The sequence below is a fragment of the Arachis hypogaea genome, chromosome 17 (assembly GCF_003086295.3).
Source record: "Arachis hypogaea cultivar Tifrunner chromosome 17, arahy.Tifrunner.gnm2.J5K5, whole genome shotgun sequence".
Lineage (NCBI taxonomy): Eukaryota > Viridiplantae > Streptophyta > Magnoliopsida > Fabales > Fabaceae > Arachis > Arachis hypogaea.
Window position 1 is genome coordinate 5227016 of NC_092052.1, and position 19685 is coordinate 5246700.

General features: G+C 37.4%; 1 protein-coding gene across 5 annotated transcripts; it reads right to left on the minus strand.

Annotated features, from left to right (window-relative positions):
• Nucleotides 1-13318: 13318 nt before the first annotated feature.
• On the minus strand, nt 13319-15432 carry LOC112766263 (uncharacterized). Of its 5 annotated transcripts, none has more exons than XM_025812171.3 (3): nt 15201-15432; nt 14112-14770; nt 13319-13740 (listed from the first exon to the last, which is right to left on the minus strand). In XM_025812171.3, exons 2-3 carry the CDS (start codon nt 14722-14724, stop codon nt 13616-13618), a joined length of 738 nt encoding a protein of 245 aa, XP_025667956.1. In that variant the 5' UTR covers nt 14725-14770; nt 15201-15432; the 3' UTR covers nt 13319-13615. The 5 variants fall into 5 exon arrangements, with proteins under 5 accessions (XP_025667956.1, XP_025667953.1, XP_025667957.1 ...); XM_025812168.3 differs by having other exon boundaries at nt 14112-14775; nt 15253-15428; XM_025812172.3 differs by having other exon boundaries at nt 15253-15425.
• Between the last annotated feature and the right edge of the window lie 4253 nt (nt 15433-19685).

The window sequence follows — 19685 nt, forward strand, 5'->3', positions numbered from 1 at the left end:
ATAGGACTTCTAGTTCTCACATCTTGCCAAGAGCCTTTTATAGTTGTTAGTTTATTTTCATTGCCATTTACTTTTCATGCTTCTTATCCAAAACCCCAAAATAACTCATAACCAATAACAAGACACTTCATTGTAATTCCTAGGGAGAACGACCCGAGGTCCAATACTTCGGTTTATAAATTTTAGGGGTTTGTACTCGTGACAAACAACTTTTTGTATGAAAGGATTATTGCTTGGTTTGGAAACTATACTTTACAACGAGATTTTATTAGTGAATTTCTAAACCGTCAAAAATCCAATCGTCAAAATGGCGCCGTTGCCGGGGAATTGCAATGGTGTTATGTTATTGGTTATTGTACATATGTGAATAGTGTAAATAGTTTGTCTTTTGCTTGTTTACTAGATTTTGTTAGTTTTATTTTGTTTTTCCATAATGAATTCTCACTTTGGCTATGAGTTTGGCTCTAATTGTGTTGTAGGGAATGTGAACTTCAATGCTAACATGTACCAAGGATGGAACACTCCAAGACGGGAGGAGCCTCAAGGAATTGATCACTCCTATTGGCATCAACCTCCGGACACATATAGGTATAACCCTCATCCTAATGCATGTCAATTCAATGGCTATGGTGAATCACATTGTGACTTCCAAGCACCACCACCATATGCCTATGAATCGCATCCTCAACATGAACCTCTACCATTCTCACAAGCCTTTCATCACCAAACACCACCCTATGATCCACATCCATCATATAACCAATCATCCATACCATATTTTTATGGCCATTATGAGCAAGAACCTCTAGAATCACCACAACAATATCAAGATTACTCCCAAGAACCACCTCAATACTCATCATCTCCATACCTTTACCAAGAAGAACCACCTTCCTACCATGAACCCTCCCTCCAAAATAATGAACCTTCCTATTCATCTCAAGCCCCAATAGACGATCCTCTCACTTTGTTACTCCAAGGACAAGAAGCCATGAAGCGGGATACACTTGAGTTTGTGACCAATTTGACCAAGGTGGTGCACACTTTAGCCCACCAATGCTTGAATACTCAAGGTACTTCCGTGACCACATGTGAAAAGTCAAAAGAAGAGCAAAGTATGAAGGTGAAATTGGAAAATTCGGTGGAGAAAGAGGACTCAAATTTTGTATTGGAGCAACTAGAGGAACCTATAATCATTGAAGAAAAGGAAGAAGTGGTTGAAGATTTAGGAGATGTTGAAAGTCCAAGGGAATGTAGTCTCATGGAGCACTCTTCCAAGGAGCTCAATACTGAAGTTGAAGAAGGTGCACAACCTCTAAGGCACACCGTCGTTGGAGACTTGGAAGCGGTTTATCAAGAAATGGATTCAATCATGGATGAATTTCTCTCTACAATGGAATCCTCTCCCATTGGACATAGAGTTGAAAGTATAAAAGAGTGTGCACAACCTCCCATACCCTTGGTGAGCAATGAGAAAGAGAGCTACCAAGAGGATACCATTAGCATGGTGTATATCGAAATTGAAGAATATGAAGAGGTTGACCAAGAAATGGATCTATTCATCAATGAATTTCTATCCAAAATTGAACCACCTCCCATTAGGCAAGAAATCAAAGTTCTTGAAGACAACACCAAGCTATGTGATAAAAGGGGAAATGTTGAAATCAAGGAAGCTCGCAAAGAGGTGGAAATACACAAAGAAGAGCACAAAGAAGTAGACCTTGCACTGTCTAAGTGTGGGGAAGCCTCCCTTCCCGAGTCACCATCCAACACAACATTCAAGTGGGTAAAATTCTTATCCATAAGCTTTACTTTCTCGCTTGAATATGGTTTGATTGAAACGGATGGCCAACTTAGAACTCTTTGTGGAATTAAACGTAAAAACGAGTTGTGTAGTGGTTGGAAAATAGGTGTTAAGCTTGTCAAGGCCAAGGCCTCAAGGTATAGGGATGATGTTGGGACAAGGTTCACTTTATACGGATCTAGGAGGAAGCATTGGTGGAGTAAAGAGAATTCTACGTGTCAATCACCTTTATGTCAACCGCTCATCCGACAAAACCATGAAACTCAACTAATGGATGGGTGTGAAGACAAGATATGGGATCCCGATTCGCTATATGAAGACCAACTATGGGGACTCATATCTTGGGTTGAACTTTGCCCAAGCTTGGTGAAGACGGTTGGATATTCTGTCAACCAATTGAGAAGCAAAGATCCTTGGAGATTCAAGGATGAGTACAAACATAAGCCACCATGACAATAAGCTTCTCAAAATGTCCAACTTAAGGACTTAAACTAAAAGTGCTAGGTGGGAGACACCCCACCATGGTAAACTCTTTCCACTCTTTTAAATTTACTTAATAAGTGATTTGAGTTACCATTGTAGGTAGATGTTTCATACGAATTTGTTTGTACAACTTAATTGTTAGCTTAGTCACATGCATGTTGTGTTTAGTAGTAGATGAATAATATCAAAAATTACATTTTTGTGAATTGTATGATGGTTGCGTGAATAAGAGTTGTGAACACTAAGGGGAGCACCCAGCAAGTTTTTCTTCTAAAAAAAAAAAAAAAAAAAAAGACGCGTGCGCACAACGTACGCGCCCGCGTCCCGACGCGCATGCACCACGAGCCACACTCCAGAGAGTTGGGCCTCTCTTGGGCAAACATTATGCCCTGAGCCCAACCTGACCCGCGCGGACGCGCACTACGTGTGGGCGCACCGATTATTAGAACATGGAAGTTCGCGCGGACGCGTACCTACCGCGTCCGCGCCGATTTGCTGCTGCAAATGATTTGGCCAAAAACCAGAGAGTTACGCCATTTCTGGGCTAGCTCTAGGCCCCAGGCCCAACCCGATCTGCGCGGGCGCATGCATCGCGCCAGCGCGCCACTTCACAAATTCCTCAATGCACGCGGACGCGCACTTGCCGCGCGCGCGTCCTTGCGTGGTGCTATCAAACTAGGCCATGGACCAGAGAGTTGGGCGTGCCTCAAGCCCACTCTAAGCCTCAGGCCCAATCTCATGTACGCGTGCGCGCAAGGTACGCGCACGCGCCCCTGCCTAATATGCCACCCCACGTTAGCGCGCACTGTACGCTCACGCGTGGTTCTCCATTCCCCTCAATGCGCGCGGACGCGTACTTGCCGCGTGCGCGCAAATCTAGTAGCGCAACCTTCAGGCCATTTTTCCAGAAAGTTAGGCCTGATCTGGGCCAACTCTAAGCCCCTAGCCCAACTCCATGCACGCGTGCGCGCACGGTACGCGCACGCGTCCCTTCCTATTTTGCTCATTCACGCTTAAGCGCACTGTACGCGCACGCGTAAGACCCACGTTCTCTCAATAGTCGCGGACGCGCAATGTGCGCGCTCGCGCCGATTCCAAATATGGGAACCCTAAGACGCGAAGAGCGTTGCGCCGCAGCGCACTTCCCTCTTCTTCCCCCCATTTTCTTTTTCTTCTCCCTCTTCTCTTCTCCCATAACCACCACTAATGGCCGCCGACCACCACCGTCCACTATCAATCCCCTCTCTCTCATCCATTCACTTCCTCTCTGCCAGCCACTCACCCTCTCTTCCTCCTCCCGGCCAAACTTCCACCGCGCCACCATCTTCGACGCCGCGCTATCTTCACCGCCGGCGACTCGCCCTCCCTCATCACCACCCAACCTCTCTCTCTCTCTCACCACCAACCAACACCTCTTCACTTTCTCTTCTCCCTCTCACTCATCCATTAGGCTCAGTCTCGCACGCCTCCGAACGCCGCCGCAACCACCGCCCTGCCATTACCGCCACCACCCACGGCGGCAAGACTCACTGATTCTGCTGCTTCCGTTCCGACCCCAATTCCCTTTCTCATTTTTTATTCTGCCCAGCTCCCAGGTTCCTGCCCTAATTCTGCTTTCTATCAATCCGTCATTTCTGTTAATTTCCTGTTAGTTAGTTAGAATTGGAATGTTGTATGTTAGGATTAGTTAGAAATACTTGCGGTTAGGTAGCTAGGACTGGATAGAGGATTCTAGGCAAGGTTGCGAGAACCGGACCGGTCAATGAACCGGTAAGGCAACTGGTTCACTGGTTCAATGGTCTGACCGAGGTTCAACCAGTTTAATTAAATATTAAATAAAATTATTAAAAATTAATATATGTAATGCTTGATCACTATCTAGTTGTTCTATCTTCAAAAATAAAAATTTCTAATTAGTAACAACTACAATTTACAAACACAAATTTACACAAATTAAATACATTTACAGTCAATGACTAAATATTGATTGTTGAAAAGAAAAGTGAACCTGAACAAAATCACTAAATGAAGTCAATCAAAATACAATGGTTCTCACAATGGTTCTCAACAAGCAACTAGAGAGGGCTAATTCCATAATTTCTAGCCTTGAAGATGCCCACAGAATTATGTTGTAGTTGCTGATCATTTTGTGGCTGTTCCATCTAAATTCAAAATGACAGCAATCTAGAATCCAGAAAAATATATCAATCCATATAACTCATACGACATTCATTCAACATAATTAACAGAGTAGAATTGAATTTAAATTTTAAACCCCAAAATTCAACAGAGCAGTATTCAACAGAGCAGAAATAAACAAAACTCAATATAGCCAAATCCAACATAGCAGAATTGAATTTATATACCGAAATTCAAAATAAACAAAATTGAAAAACAAAACAAGAATAATTAACAAAATAAAAAAAATTAATTGAAAAACAGAACAAGAACCGATGAAGCTGTCTGAGATTCTTGTCCAGCATTATGTTGTTGTTGTTGATCATTTTCTGACTGTTCCATCTAAATTCAGAATGCCAGCAACCCAGAATCCAGACCAATATATCAATTCATAGTTCAAAGTTCATACAATTTATAATTTTATATGCATTCAATAGAGCAGAATCGACAAAATAAAAAAACTAAACAGAGCAGACTTGAAAAGATTCAAAAAAAATAAAAATTGAAGAACAGAGCATAACATAATTTTCAATTTCAACATGCATCAATTTTATTCTCAAATCCAACATACAAGTATACAACAAATTCATTCCACATTTGATTAATCATATAAAAAAAATAAAAGAACAGAAGCCAGAAAAAAAAGTTGAAACAGTATACACTGAACAGACGCCAGAAACCCGATCTTACCTCAAGAGAAGAACGAAGAAAAGCCAGAAAACAACACAGCACGAAGCCACGAACAGAAGCCACAAACCCAGAAGCCCTAAACCCAGAAATCCAGAAACCCAGAAGCGGAGAAACCTAGAAGCCAGAAACGGAGAAACCCAGAAACCCAGGTGCGCGAGCGTGGGCGACGGTGCGCGACGGTGCGCGGACGTCGGCGACGGTGCCCGAAGGTGGCCGAACGTCGGGTGTTCTTCACGGCGTCCTCTGATCCGTTGTATGCAGAAGCTGCTTCAATGTTGGAGAGTGGAGAATAGATTGGGAGTGGAGCTGATGGTTGGGAGTGGCGGTGGAGGGTTCTTCAATCTTCAGTTCTTCACTCTTCAGCCTTCACTTCTTCGAAGATTTTGGAGAAGGAGAATAGAGATTAGGGATTTTGGCTTTGGGTTTTCAATTTGGGGAGTGGCAGCCTCAGCAAGTCACGCGTTCTTCATCCCCTTTTTCTTTTTTTTTTTTTTTAAAGAAACGACGCCGTTTGACTAGTAGGGGAAAAAACCGGCACGTATAAAAACCGGCCCGGTTCGTCCAGTTCACCGATTAACTACCGGTTTGGCCAGTTTTTTCGCCGGTTTTTTGCAGCGCGGTTTTGTTCATGGACCGGACCGGCTACATGACCGGTTTTTGGTTAACCGGGTTGAACCGGCCGGTCCGGTCCGGTTTTCAGAACATTGATTCTAGGCCTGATAAGTGCTCCGTATGTGCTTACTTGCTGTTTGTCTGTTTGAATGTTGTATGCTGATTTTGGACTGCTTTTTATGCACTTCTTGTTGCCTGAATGCTGTACCACTGCTGCTGTGCTTAATTGATGCTGCTTTCTTACTGTTTGTGCTATTCTGCTATCTGGGAACGTCCAATTTTAAGCCGGAATGCTGCCCGATTTTCAAGGAAATTAGTTTCATTTTGATCTTTATTTCAGTTTTGGGCAAATTTCCGTTTCCTTTTTGACCTCCCGGATTTGCACAATCATTGTGAACATGAACCGCAACTTCTCGTTCAATTGAGCCTATATATCATCATATCACTAATCCACTTCTCTAACTTACTAATTTCTTTAACCGTTTTACTTCCACTCACCTTTAACCCTCTTTAACAATTCTTTCAAAAATATGATGGTGTTATTGCCTTTTGGATATGAGATGTTGCCTTTAATGAAGATTACAGTCTTGGTTCATTCACTTATGTTTACTTGTTCACTTTTACATATTCAGTGCAACATCATGATTGCTCTTCGATATTGGTATCCTGAACATGTCTTCTTTGTTACATGCTAAATGTTTTATATATTCTATCATATTTTTCAGGATGTCGGATAAAGGCAAAGCCATAGCCACCACCTCTAAGAAGAGAAAACACTCTACCCCCTCCATTCCTTCCATCTACAAGAACTATGCTAGGAATCCATTGCAGGACGAGGATAAAGAGAATCAACAGTTGCCTTCTACCAATCCTGGCAAATTCCCCAATCTCTACTGTGAGCTTCGGTTCTCCAGATATCGAACCACGAAGCTAAATATTGAGAAGAAGTTGCTCCTACCTAATGACGTGAGACGGCGCATTAACGGTCGGATCCTTGAATTAGGTATTGACTTTGTTGACCGGGATTTGGGTGACATTAATATATCTTGGGTGAAGGAATTCTACTGCAACTTCTTCCGTCCGACCTTGGATTCAGTTCAGGTGCGGGGTAGAGAGATTATGCTCACCGAGACCGCCATTGGGGAGGCATTACATTGCCGACACATTCCGCATGACCAGTGTGCCCATCATCAGGCTGAGATAGCCATCCATACCATGACTTTTGATTATGAGGCGCTTCGGCGCGTGATTGGGACACCGGATGCTTCATGGGTTATGGATGCGGGCAACACCAAGCCAAAGGGGATGTTATTCACTCATTTGACTAGGGAGGCCAGGACTTGGCAGATGATCTTCGCCCACTACGTCCTGCCTACCACCCACTTTTCTGATGTCCCCATGGAGATGCTTCTGCTGATCGGGTGTGTTATGGAGGGGAAGGATGTCTCCTTCCCTAGACTTATCCGACAGTGCATGTGGCGGGCGCATATTCGTGGCCTACTTCCATTTCCTACATTGGTCACGAGTATGGCGGCCTTAGCTGATGTCCTGTGGTCAGATGATGATGTGCGCCCACCACCAGTTGATGCAGATGACAGGGAGGTTACTATCCCCTGGGGTGTTTGGGTGCACGAGAAGCCACCTGCTAGACGCCGCTCTCGGGCTAGAGCTGTCGTAGGGACACCTTCACCACCAGCCCCTACAGCTGGCCCATCATCTTCGACACCCGCAGCTCCTTCACCATCTACAGACCCTTCAGCAGCACCTGAGCCTACCTATCTCCTGGTCCAGCGTCTCTTCCGGTTCTTAGAGCGAGAGCGACACCATGTCAGACGCCGTTTGGATCGGATGGACCAGGCACTTATCTCTCTGGGCGCTGAGCTACCTCCGCTTCCCGATTCTCCGGCCTCCGATGAGCAGGATCTTCAGGAGGAGGACACTACAGAGCCACCTCAGACTCAGGAGGAGCCCGTCCCTCAGCCGGTCCCACAGCCACAGTCAGAGCCAGAGCCTATCGTTGTACCTCCCACTGATCCTCCGGTTTAGCATCGAGGACGATGCTTGGTTTTAAGTGTGGAGAGGGCACCGGTAGCATTATTTGGGAACCGGTGAACTTTTTCGGCCTAGTTATCTCATTTTGCACATTTTTGTATATATTTTGATGCATTTCTAGTTTGCTTTGGATACTTTTATTGCTTATTTTGGATTTTAGATATTTTGATGCTTTTGGATATTTTTAGATATTTTGGATGATAGATTCCATATTTTAGTTTGATTTTTCTTTATACATTTTTGCATATCTCCTTTTGTATATTCTTCCTTTTAGTTTGTGGTTGTGATTAGAAATCATGTTTTAAGTGAAACTTAGTCACCCCTTTTTGCATAAGAAATTGGTTTTGAGTGAAAAAGAAAAGGGTAAACTAAGGAAAATTTTTGAATTTTTCAATCACAACAATGCTTAGTCAAACATTGAGGTTTTTCAAGAAGTTTAAATATAGGGCATTAACCCAATTGATTGAAAGAAAATTTTTGAAACTTGCTGGAATTTCATACCTTGTGAAGCATGTATTGAATTGAGAACACAAGCTTGTGAGACTTGAGCCTATTGATGTGGTTACATTTTATAACCACTTATTTTCCATTCTTGTGTGAAATTGTTCTCTTTCCATGATTGTGATCCTTGATTTGCTTGATTCTATATATCCGTTTATTTCTTGTGTTTGTGCATTTATATGATTGAGGCCATTATTTCATTTGCCACTTACCCAAATAGCCAACCTTTTACTCTCCATTGTTAGCCAATTTTGAGCCTATGCTTAACCAACTCATTCTTATTTTAGCTCATTACAAGCCCAAGGCGGAAAACCAATGAAAAGTCCTTGTTTGGATCTTTGATTAGCCTAGGCTAGTGAGAGTGTGTATTATTCAAGTTGGTGAGGCTTGGGAACATTGGATGGGATAAAAAGGGGCAATACACTTCTATGTTTAGGAATTGGGCACATATTCATGTATTGATCAAATGTAGAGACCTTATGCATTAATGTTCTTGTATATAGTTTGAAAGAAAAAGAAATAAAAGTGAAAAAAAAAAAGAAAAGAAAAAAAATGTATATAGAAAAAGAAAGAAAAAAAAAGAAAAGCAATAAAGGGGACAAAATGCCCCAAAGTGAAGCTCACTAAGAATCAATGCATAAGTGTTGAGAAATGAAAAGAAAATGCATGAGTATGTAAGAAAAAGTGAAGAATGGGTAATTAGAATAGCTCACATTTGTATAGGTCATTAAATAGGCTAGGTGGGAAAGTCTATGCTAATCAAAGATTCAAATCCTAGTCCACTTGACCATAAATGATCCTACCTTGACCCTAACCCCATTACAACCTAAATGAAAGACCTCATGATGAATGTATGCATGCATTGAATAAGTGTTGATTGTTAGAAGAAAATCAAATTTTGGAAAACATGATTAGAAGAGAATTGAGTGAATTAACCCTTAAACATTTGAGTGAATAGAGCGGATACACATCCGGTGAGGGTTCAAAAGTTCAATTACATGTATTCACCTATATTATCTATATTCTTGCAAGTTTGAACTCTTTTTGACAATTCAATACAATTGTGGTTTGGACTTAGTCCTTATTACCTAGCTCTTGTGCTTACACATGCTCTCTTGGGAATTGATTTGTTTGAACTAAGCATTTCCAATTGCTTTAGATAATTGCATTTAGATAGGACTCATATAGTTTAGTTGCATTCAATAAATGTCATAACCCTTAGTTCCTTCTTATTTTAGCATGAGGACATGCTAAGGCTTAAGTGTGGGGAGGTTGACAAACCCCAATTTGACGGTTTGTTTTGCATTGAATTCAGAGTATTTTGATAACCTTTTGTCACATTTAGCCTAGGAATTAGCATAATTTTGTTATCTCTCCCATATTTGTGCTTAAGTGTAAAAACATGCCTTTTAAGCCTTATTTTGATGAATTCTAGTTCTTCTTTGATTCCATAAGATGCCTTGATGTGTTTGCTAGTAATTCCAGGATTGAAATAGGCTAGGCATGGATCAAAGGAAGCAAGGAAGGAAGCATACAAGTGGAGAGAAGCATAAAAAGTCAAAGAAGCAAAGTCAGCCATGCACGCGCACGCGCACAAGGCGCTCGCGCGCACATTGCAGAATCGACCAGGGACGCGCACGCGTACCGTGCGCGCACGCGCCAATGATGGCACATGACCTCATTAATGCAACACGTGCCTGGCGATTTGAGAGGGTTTCTGAACCCATTTTTGGCACCAAATTGCTAAGGGAAAGGAATAAAAGGATGAAGGATTAAGGGGAAGGCATATAACATCACATAGGATAATCACCATTCCCAACTAACTAATCACTTTAGCTTAGTTTTAGTTTTGAAAGTTAGTTTCTAGAGAGAGAAGCTCTCACTTCTCTCTAGAATTAGGATTAGGTTTAGTCCAATAATCTTAGATCTAGATTTTAATTCATGTTCTTCCACTTCTATCTCTCAATTCTTTGTTGCTACATTCATCTTCTTCTACTCTTTTGTTGTAATTTCCTTTATGTTGTTCTTATATTTTGTTGTAGATCTAGTATTGTTCTTTCTATATTCTTCCAATTCAATTAGAGGTAATTCATAATAAATGTGTTCCTTTTGATTGTTGTTGTTAATTCATTGCCATAATTGTTGTTAGATTCTATTTTTGTTATCAATTTACTTTGCTTTTCTTTTATGCCTTCCAAGTGTTTGATGAAATGCTTGGTTGGATTTTAGTATAGATTTTGTTCCTCTTGGCTATGGTAGAGTAATTAGTGACGCTTGAGTTATCTAATGTCTTTGTTGATTGATAATTAGAGGTTGCTAATTGATTTAGATACCACTAAAGCTAGTCTTTCCCTTGGGAGTTGGCTAGGACTTGTGGAATCAAGTTGATTCATCCACTTGACTTTCCTCCATAATTAGTAAGGGTTAACTAAGTGGTAGCAATGAACGATTCTCATCACAATTGAGAAGGATAACTAGGATAGGACTTCTAGTTCTCACATCTTGCCAAGAGCCTTTTATAGTTGTTAGTTTATTTTCATTGCCATTTACTTTTCATGCTTCTTATCCAAAACCCCAAAATAACTCATAACCAATAACAAGACACTTCATTGTAATTCCTAGGGAGAACGACCCGAGGTCCAATATTTCGGTTTATAAATTTTAGGGGTTTGTACTCGTGACAAACAACTTTTTGTATGAAAGGATTATTGCTTGGTTTGGAAACTATACTTTACAACGAGATTTTATTAGTGAATTTCTAAACCGTCAAAAATCCAATCGTCAGTTACCTAGACAATAAATAGTCTACTTAAGTTCAGACTCTGTGTGTGCTGAGGAGGGAAATATGAAATTTGAGTTAGATGCTTTTTCGCTGGAGATTCTAAATGGAATAAATTGTTCAGGTCTACCACCACACAAGTTGGTTGTGAAGGTTGGCGCTCCTGTTATGTTGCTGCGAAATATAGACCAAACTAATGGTTTGTGCAATGGAACGAGAATGCAAGTTAGAGGGAAGTCATGTGATAGAATGCAAGACTTTAACCGGTAACAAAGCTGGAAGTATTGTTCTTATCCCAAGACTGAATTTAATTCCAAATAATGAAACATTACCGGTCAGGTTTCAAAGAAGGTAATTCCCAATTATTTTGTCATTTGCAATGACAATAAATAAGTCACAGGGACAAACTCTATCGAAAGTTGGAATTTACCTTCCAAGACCAGTTTTCACCCACGGTCAATTGTATGTTGTGTTATCAAGAGTAACGAGTAAAGATGGTCTGCGAGTGCTATTGCAAGATCACGGACACTTGGAAGATACTGCACGATGAATGTGGTGTATAGAGAAGTTTTTGAGAGTTTATTATGAAAAGGTAATAACGAAATTTCTAAATTAAATTTATTAATTTATTAAATTTTATTACTATCGATTAAAAAATTGACAAATTTTAGGTGCTAATGGATAATGCATTCTTATTGTATATTTATATTTTGAGAATATTAAAATTATAATAAAAATTCGTATTATTTTATTCTTCTGATAAACAATTTTATAATTACGCTAATAATATAATTTTGTATACTAACATTGATATAATATTGTTTTAGGTATATATTTTTCAGGCATCAAAGGATAGTGTTAGGTTGTCATTTAGTGGGTTTAAATTATTTATTGTTTATTAGGTTGTCATTTAGTGTTATGGTCACATTCAGTATATATGTCTGATTTATCAAAGAAAGTAGATTACTAAAACCGGTTAATGACTATTTTAGAGTTAATACAATTAACACTAGATTAAGAAAAGAAATATAATACATACAAGTTATTTTTTTATTAATTAAATTATTATAATTGAAATTAATTTTACCACAACAGCTTAAAATTATAATTTTAATCTTATCACGTACATGACACGGGTTATTACACTTGTTTTTTTTAAAAAATGACGTTCAAACAAACTCATAGTAAACATTAATATGATTAATCGTCCGAAAAGGCCCCTTGTTAGAATAAATCACGCTATGGAAAACTTGGTACTTAGAGACATAACACCTTTATGTAAATTATAGTAAAGTTTTATATTATTGAAATAAAATTGTGTGTGGTGGTATAAGATAGTGTTTAATTATCATTGGTGTTGAGTCTCACCATTTCAGCTCCGATCTACCATTCTAAAAGGTTAGTTAGCTCAGCATTATGCTCAATTTGTTCCTATCACAATAATAGTTATTGTTATATGTCTTTTGATCAAACCCAAAATGTGAGTATTTTTATTAATCACTAATTCATAACAAATATTAGCCACTATTTGCAATCACTAATCCTTAATTTTTCCTTTTAATTGATTTTCATGAAAGCTAGGTGATTACTAGTTGTTTCAATATTCAAACTCATCAAACAAGTATAGTATTTTTTTTTAATTAATTTGAGATTTTTTTTTCTAATATATTAGGAGTGAATTTTTCAAAAATAACTTAAACTATGTGTTATACATTGTTGTGGGCTTTTACAAAAAATGTCAGTAACGTTTTATCTTTTTATAATTAAAAAATATTTTTACCACAAAATGTCAATGACGTTTTGTGCTGCTACTATTATCATTATGGTGTAAAACACTAAAATGATTGAATATTCTTGTATTTCACGTTAAAAACACCCGTATGTAAAAAAATTAGCCTTAACCTTATGTTTCAATTTTTTTTATTCTTATTGTATCTTACAATCCAACATATTAAAGACTAATTTACTACGAATTTAAATTTTATTTAAAAATTTACTATTAATCAATGACTTTCTGTATATATAAAGTAAAACTCAACCCTCCAATACTTAATTAACCAGATTAGTGAACTAATTTCTCGACCAATCCAAATTAGTTATTTGAAAGTCTCTATAATTATACTAAATTTGTAAATAATTTCTAAGTTTAAAAAATTTGTAATTGAAATCAGCGTACCAAAAGGATTTAGTTTTTGCTATTTTAAGACAACTAACAATACTAAAAATAATACTTCTCCATTCTGTTACAGCTTCCGACTAATCAAATCAAGTATGTTGTTTGAAACATTTACCATTTACCCTTTGAATACACAACATTTAAGGTAACTGGACCTAAATATAGTTAAGATCTGTTATGATTACATTATTAACTAAGATCTTAAACCAGGACTAACTATTATTGATAGAATATGCCAATTAACACTAAGGCATAAGTCTATGTACAATATTACAATACAATAATACATTATATGCAGTGAAAAAATCTGAACTATCAAACATAAGCCTAATCATCATCATCATGTTTTCTGAAAGTTCCAACTTCTCCATCTAAAATTGCTTAGCCATCCAAATTGAATCAATGGCTGCCCAGATTGTAGGCTCACAAGTTGCCTTCTATAAGGTACTAGAAAACTCTTCAAACCTGTCATTCAAATAAAAAAAAATAGTCAGTCAGTGCATAACAATGAATGCGAAAAAGCGATCTCTCATACGGCAAAGGAGCGCGTATGCCACCATTTTGACCCTCAAAGATTAGTGCGTAGACGAAATCCTCCCTCAAAGATTGATATAGTTGTCTTGTGGTATCGAAAAAACTCGAGAATTACTCGTTTTGTGTGGATTTGTCAACCAGAACCAATCTTTCGGGTACCATAAAAGTATTATCAATCTTTTGTAGGAGACTATTTTGTCAAAAAGACTAATCTTTCAAGGGACAAAATGATGGTTCATTCTACAACAAAGGATGTGTGGATGAAAGGTGGAACAACAATATTTTGATGAACATATTATTACCATTTATACACATTGTCTTGTAAATAAGAGCAACATGAGGGTCTCCTTTGGTTGCCATATTTTGCTTCTCCAAACACTCGAGAAAGGCTAGGTCTGCCTTCAGCAGCTCGGCCTGATCATGTGTATCATACCCTATATCATGGCAATAACAACAGAAATCCAACCAATCGATCGGTCGCTTATCCCAAACCGGAGATCCACTGTCTTTTCCACTGGACCAGTTTGGTCCGCAGTAATGGCCATATCGAGGGAATAGCTGCGACAAAAAAGCTCGTGGCCCTGTATGCCATGGGACCTTAGAAACATAAGGCCTGAACCTTGCAGGGTTAACCTCGCTAACTTTGTCGATCTTCCCGCGAGTTTGCGCTCGTCTCCTCAATCGCCTATTGATAGTAGTTGGCCTCCGAATGATCTGAACCCCGGAATTATTCACCCAAGGAAGAAATGACAACAAAGGCAAGGGCATTCCAAACAACTTGCCACCTTCACCAGCATTCTGCTTAGGCTGCTCAATGAAAACGTTGGAGGTAGATACCGAAATCGATGCTGAATCTGTAGCATTCAGTTGAGGCCTAAACCAAGGTATGATTTTAGGAAGAAAATCAAAATTCATGGGGGACAAAATCACTATGCCACACCACAGCAACCAAAATGTTCAACTACTCTGTCAACAGGGAAAGAAAAGGTTCAAAATTTAAACCATAAACCCTAAGAGATTATTATATATCCAGAAATCAAATTTTTACAGCATACAGAAGTTTATACAGCACATTTTGCATCAGAAACACATGTGAATCTAACATATTCCTAAATCCTAAACCCTAATGAATCATCATGACCCAAAACAACTAGGATTTCAAGTTCCCCAATTGAACAGTCCAATATTTGATCATATAGCAATTATTCACAGCTCAATTATCTTTCCACAATTGAGAAAATGGACAAGTTTGATAACAATTACTATCCATAACTACCTTACCATAATTTTATGCATTTAACAAAATACCCAATGAAATTGCAGAAAGGATTGAAGAAAAAAAGAAAAAGAAAAAGAAAGCAAGAAGGAAAATTTAAAGTTGAGAACTTTACAGTATGAGGTGAATTGAGAATGAATGAGAAGCTGAGAATTTGAAGAACTCACTGTGTTTTTGTGTGGTTGATGGAACAAATAAGGAAGAAGGTGGCATGAGATAATAATGGGTGGTACGTGGCGAACGAAAAATTGATCGAAGCTACGAAAATACGAAATATGGAAGCTGGGTGAAAGAGAAAGTTTTGGAGAGAGAAGTTTCTCGAGAAAATTCTTTTTCTTTTATTATTTATTTTTCTTTCTTTCTAATATAAATTATTATTATTATTATTATTATTATTATTATTATTATTATTATTATTATTATTATTATTATTATTATTATTATATATTTGCGGGATAATACTAACTGGACTTGGTTGGAACTAAAAGGGAAATGAAAAATGGTGATTTAGGAATATTCCTCATCAAGGTTCAAACAGATAAGAATCTTCACCCACAATTGTCATTTTGAGATTGACAAATTAAAATTAGTCTTCTACTATTAAATAAAATATTAGTTCTTCGATAAATTTTCATAAATGTATCATTTAATGATAATTTTTTTTTACTCTAAAAAAATGTTCATTTTAAAATTTGTTCAGTAAAAAATAAGATAAATTGTTCATTTTAAAATTTTAAGAGTTACTTTTGGATTAAAGAATTATTATAAAAAAATATTTTTTTAAGAGATCGATTTTACGTTATTATTTTATTTAAATTCTGGAATTAACTCTTACAAGTTTAAGAATTTTGATTGTAAAAATAAATAAACTTAGGTGAGCTTGAGTAAACTCAGTAAATCTCTATAATTTCAATTAAACTCTCAAATTTGTTACTTTTACTCAATTTTGATCTCTTAACTATTAAAATGTATAATTTCATAAGAAATACTTTTGATTAAACTTTTTTAAAAAAGGTATAATATTTAAACCTAACATATTTTATTTTTAACATCATAGATTCATAATTTATTCAATTTTTGTTTTTAAGTTGTATTTAACATTTTTTTTTGTGACTAGTTGTATTTTTTTGTGTGACTAAACAGAAAAGAAAGAAAAAAAAACAGACACAAAACTAAATTAATTGGCTAGGTTCATATCTAAATTTATTAGATGTTGAAACTCACTCCATAGTTGACTCCAATTCGAGTGAATGTCCGCGCCAAAAGCAGCTGCTCTAGCCATACAATTTGTAACACTATTTGCATTCTTCTGAATTAAAAGAATAGAGACTTTCCAATTCCAATTCATAACCTCCTGTATATGCTTAGCCAAATCCCATTCTAGAATATCCTTACCAAGTATTCTTTGGTTTACCAAGAAAAAAGTTTCTAAATAGTCTGTTTCACAAATAACCTCAGGAAATCCACTATTCCAAACTAGAAGTAAACCTCTCCAAATCGCATACAATTCAGCAAAAAGAACACTGCACACTTCAACTTTTTCAATGCAACCTTTCAACCAACATCCATCAAAATTGCGAATGATACAACCAAAACCAGCATAGCCAAAAGGAACAAAACAACTAGCATCACAATTCAATTTAACAGAATGAACTTGCGATGAAACCCAATGCAAACAAAGCGAAGGAGGAGACAAAGATTGATGCATAGCAAAAATAGTGTGGAACTCCCTTACTGAACTACAAATCAAACTCACCACTTTACTAACACTCCAATAGTAATCTATGTTAAACAAATCATGATTCCTGCTTCTCCAAATCTGCCACATGGTCGAAAAGAAAAGAAAAGCATCTCCACTCCTTGTACCTCTGTAGAATTAATCCGTAAATTCGAGTTATCTGAATACAGGCCTGAAAGATTTCAAACCTTCTTAGCACTAAGACACTCCCGAACCCGAAGATAATAAAAAATGGATTTAGAACCATTCTAGTGACTAATTGTATTTAACATTTAACATCTTTTATTTTTTATTATAAAATATATTAATCGATATAATTTTGTTTTTACTATAAATTTATACATATTTTTATCATCATTCTTAACAAAAAATAAACTCATAAATTTACAAAAATTCTATAAATTTACCAAGACTCAAACTTGACAACCTTGTTTACTATCATAAATGAAAAATACTTTATATTACAAATTTAAAATCATCTAACCGTATTTTTTTATTTCCAAAAATTTTAAAATAATAAGTGAAAAGGTAAGAGGATTTTTTTTTCCAAAGTCAAGTAATTTCATTCATGAAATGAAAGAAACATATATGTATTCATATATGAGATAAATAAAAGAAAATGGAGGACTCCCAACTGCTCTACTATAGAGGTAACATCTTATAATAATCTAATAAGAGAAATAAAAAGTAAAGTGCTCATCAATTAGGAAGTGGGAATTTGTTGAAACTCTTTCTGCAGCTTCAAAGTCGACGTCATTATCTCTTCCACATTAGTTGATACATTATCAAAGATGAACCTGTTCCTAGCCTTCCATAAAAATCAGCTCAAAATCACCATCATCATTCTCTGAGAGGAGCTATTGGGTTGGGTACGCAAGACTCTCATTCTCAAATTCTACTCAACATAGAAATTAGAGTCTTCGGTGTCCCTTCTAGTAGCTGGTAAGCCCATTTTTGACCAAATTTCCTTTGATTTTACACAATGGAAGATGAAATGATTGATTGTTTCTGGAAATTGTAGGCATCTTCGACAGGTAGGTTGAATCGATGGGATGCGATGATGAAGCTTTTGCAGCACTGGAAGCTTTTCATGGAAGCTCCTCCAGAGAAAAATCTTAATCTTCGCTGGGATTTTTAGCTTTCGTAGTTCTCGCCACAAATTTCGTTGTTTCATAATCTTTGGGCAAAATTCAATGGGAGGATGCGAGAATCCATAAGTCACACGGTGTCTAGTACTCACTTCATACAAACCACTTTTATTAAGGGCCCAGTAAATTTTATCTTTTCCACCCCCAATTGTTGTTGCTAGCACACGTTGACTAGTGCCCTAAGAAAAAATACTTCTAATTAGAGTTTGATTCCACTGACCATTAGAAAGTATTAAATCTTTGACCATCAATAGATGAAGAAACAACATAAGGATGTGGAGGAGCAAGTCAAGGATCGCTGAGGATTCCGATACTGGACCCATCACCAACTCGCCAAACTAGCCACTTTTCAACAACCTTACGCCCTTCCAATATGCTACGCCACCCCCACGAAGGTATTGTTCCAATCTTTGCCTTCATTATAGAACTGTATCAAAAATATTTATCTTTGAGGAGTCTAGATAGGAGTGACTGTGGCTGAGAGGCAACTTCCAACATTGTTTTGCTAATAGGGCAAAATTCTGAGCCCCTGGGTTCTTAAAACCTAGTCCACCTTCCAGTTTCGGTCTTATCATAGTATCCCAACTAACCCATACCATTTTTCACTCTGTACCTTTTTTACCCCACCAAAACTGGGAGAGTATGTTGTAAATCTCCCTAATTAAAGTGTCAGAAAGACGAAAACATGATAATGAATAAATTGGGATAGCCTTCCCAATAGCTTTGATTAGAACATGCCTACCTGCAGAGGAGAGAAATTTTCTTTTCCACCCTTGAACTCGCTTCCTCACATTGTCCTTGATTTCTCCGAAGGTGGCCTTTTTTTATTTTTGGACTGTAGATGGAAGATCCAAATATTTATCCTGTGCACTAATATGAACAATTTCCAATTTCCGAGTTAGTAGTAATCGAGCAGCGGGAGGAGTATTCTTACTAAAGAATAGAGCTTATTTATGCAAAGTAACTTTTTGGCCTCTAAACCCCTCGTATGACGGAAGAAGATTGAGAATATTTTCACAACTGTTTTCTGACACTTTGCAAAAAATGATTGAGTAATTCGCAAACAATAAATGATTAACAATAGGACATCTTCAGTTAATCTAAATACCTTCAATGAGACCGTTTTTCTCTGCCTTATTTAGCAAAAAGGATAATCCTTCTACATAGAAAAGAAAAAGGTAGGGAAATAGAGGGTCTTCTTGACAGATACCTCTATTTGGTTTAAAAAAAAAACTAAAAGGTTGACCTTCAACAACGACAGAGTAAGAAATTGTAATCACCACCTCCTGTATCCAACTAATCCACCTAGATTCAAATTCCAACTTCTCCAAAATGAACCAAAGAAAATGCCACTCAACACGATCATAGGCTTTGTTCATATCCAATTTAACAGTCATTTCTTGATAGGCCCCTCTTCTTTGTCTTTAGATAGTGCATACATTCATGAGCGACTAGGATATTGTCTGAAATCAATCTACTCTTAATGAAGGCACTTTGATTAGGGTTGATCAGCAAAGTCATAAATTTCTGTAGCCGATGGACTAGTACTTTATAAATAATCTTATACACAACTGAGTAAAGGTTAATGGGTCTAACCTGTGTCATATCCTTTGCATCAGAAATCTTAGGAATGAGACAGATTTGTGTATGGTTGAAACTCTTTAGTAGTCTACCACTGACAAAGAAACTATAGACAGCCTTAAAAACATCCTCC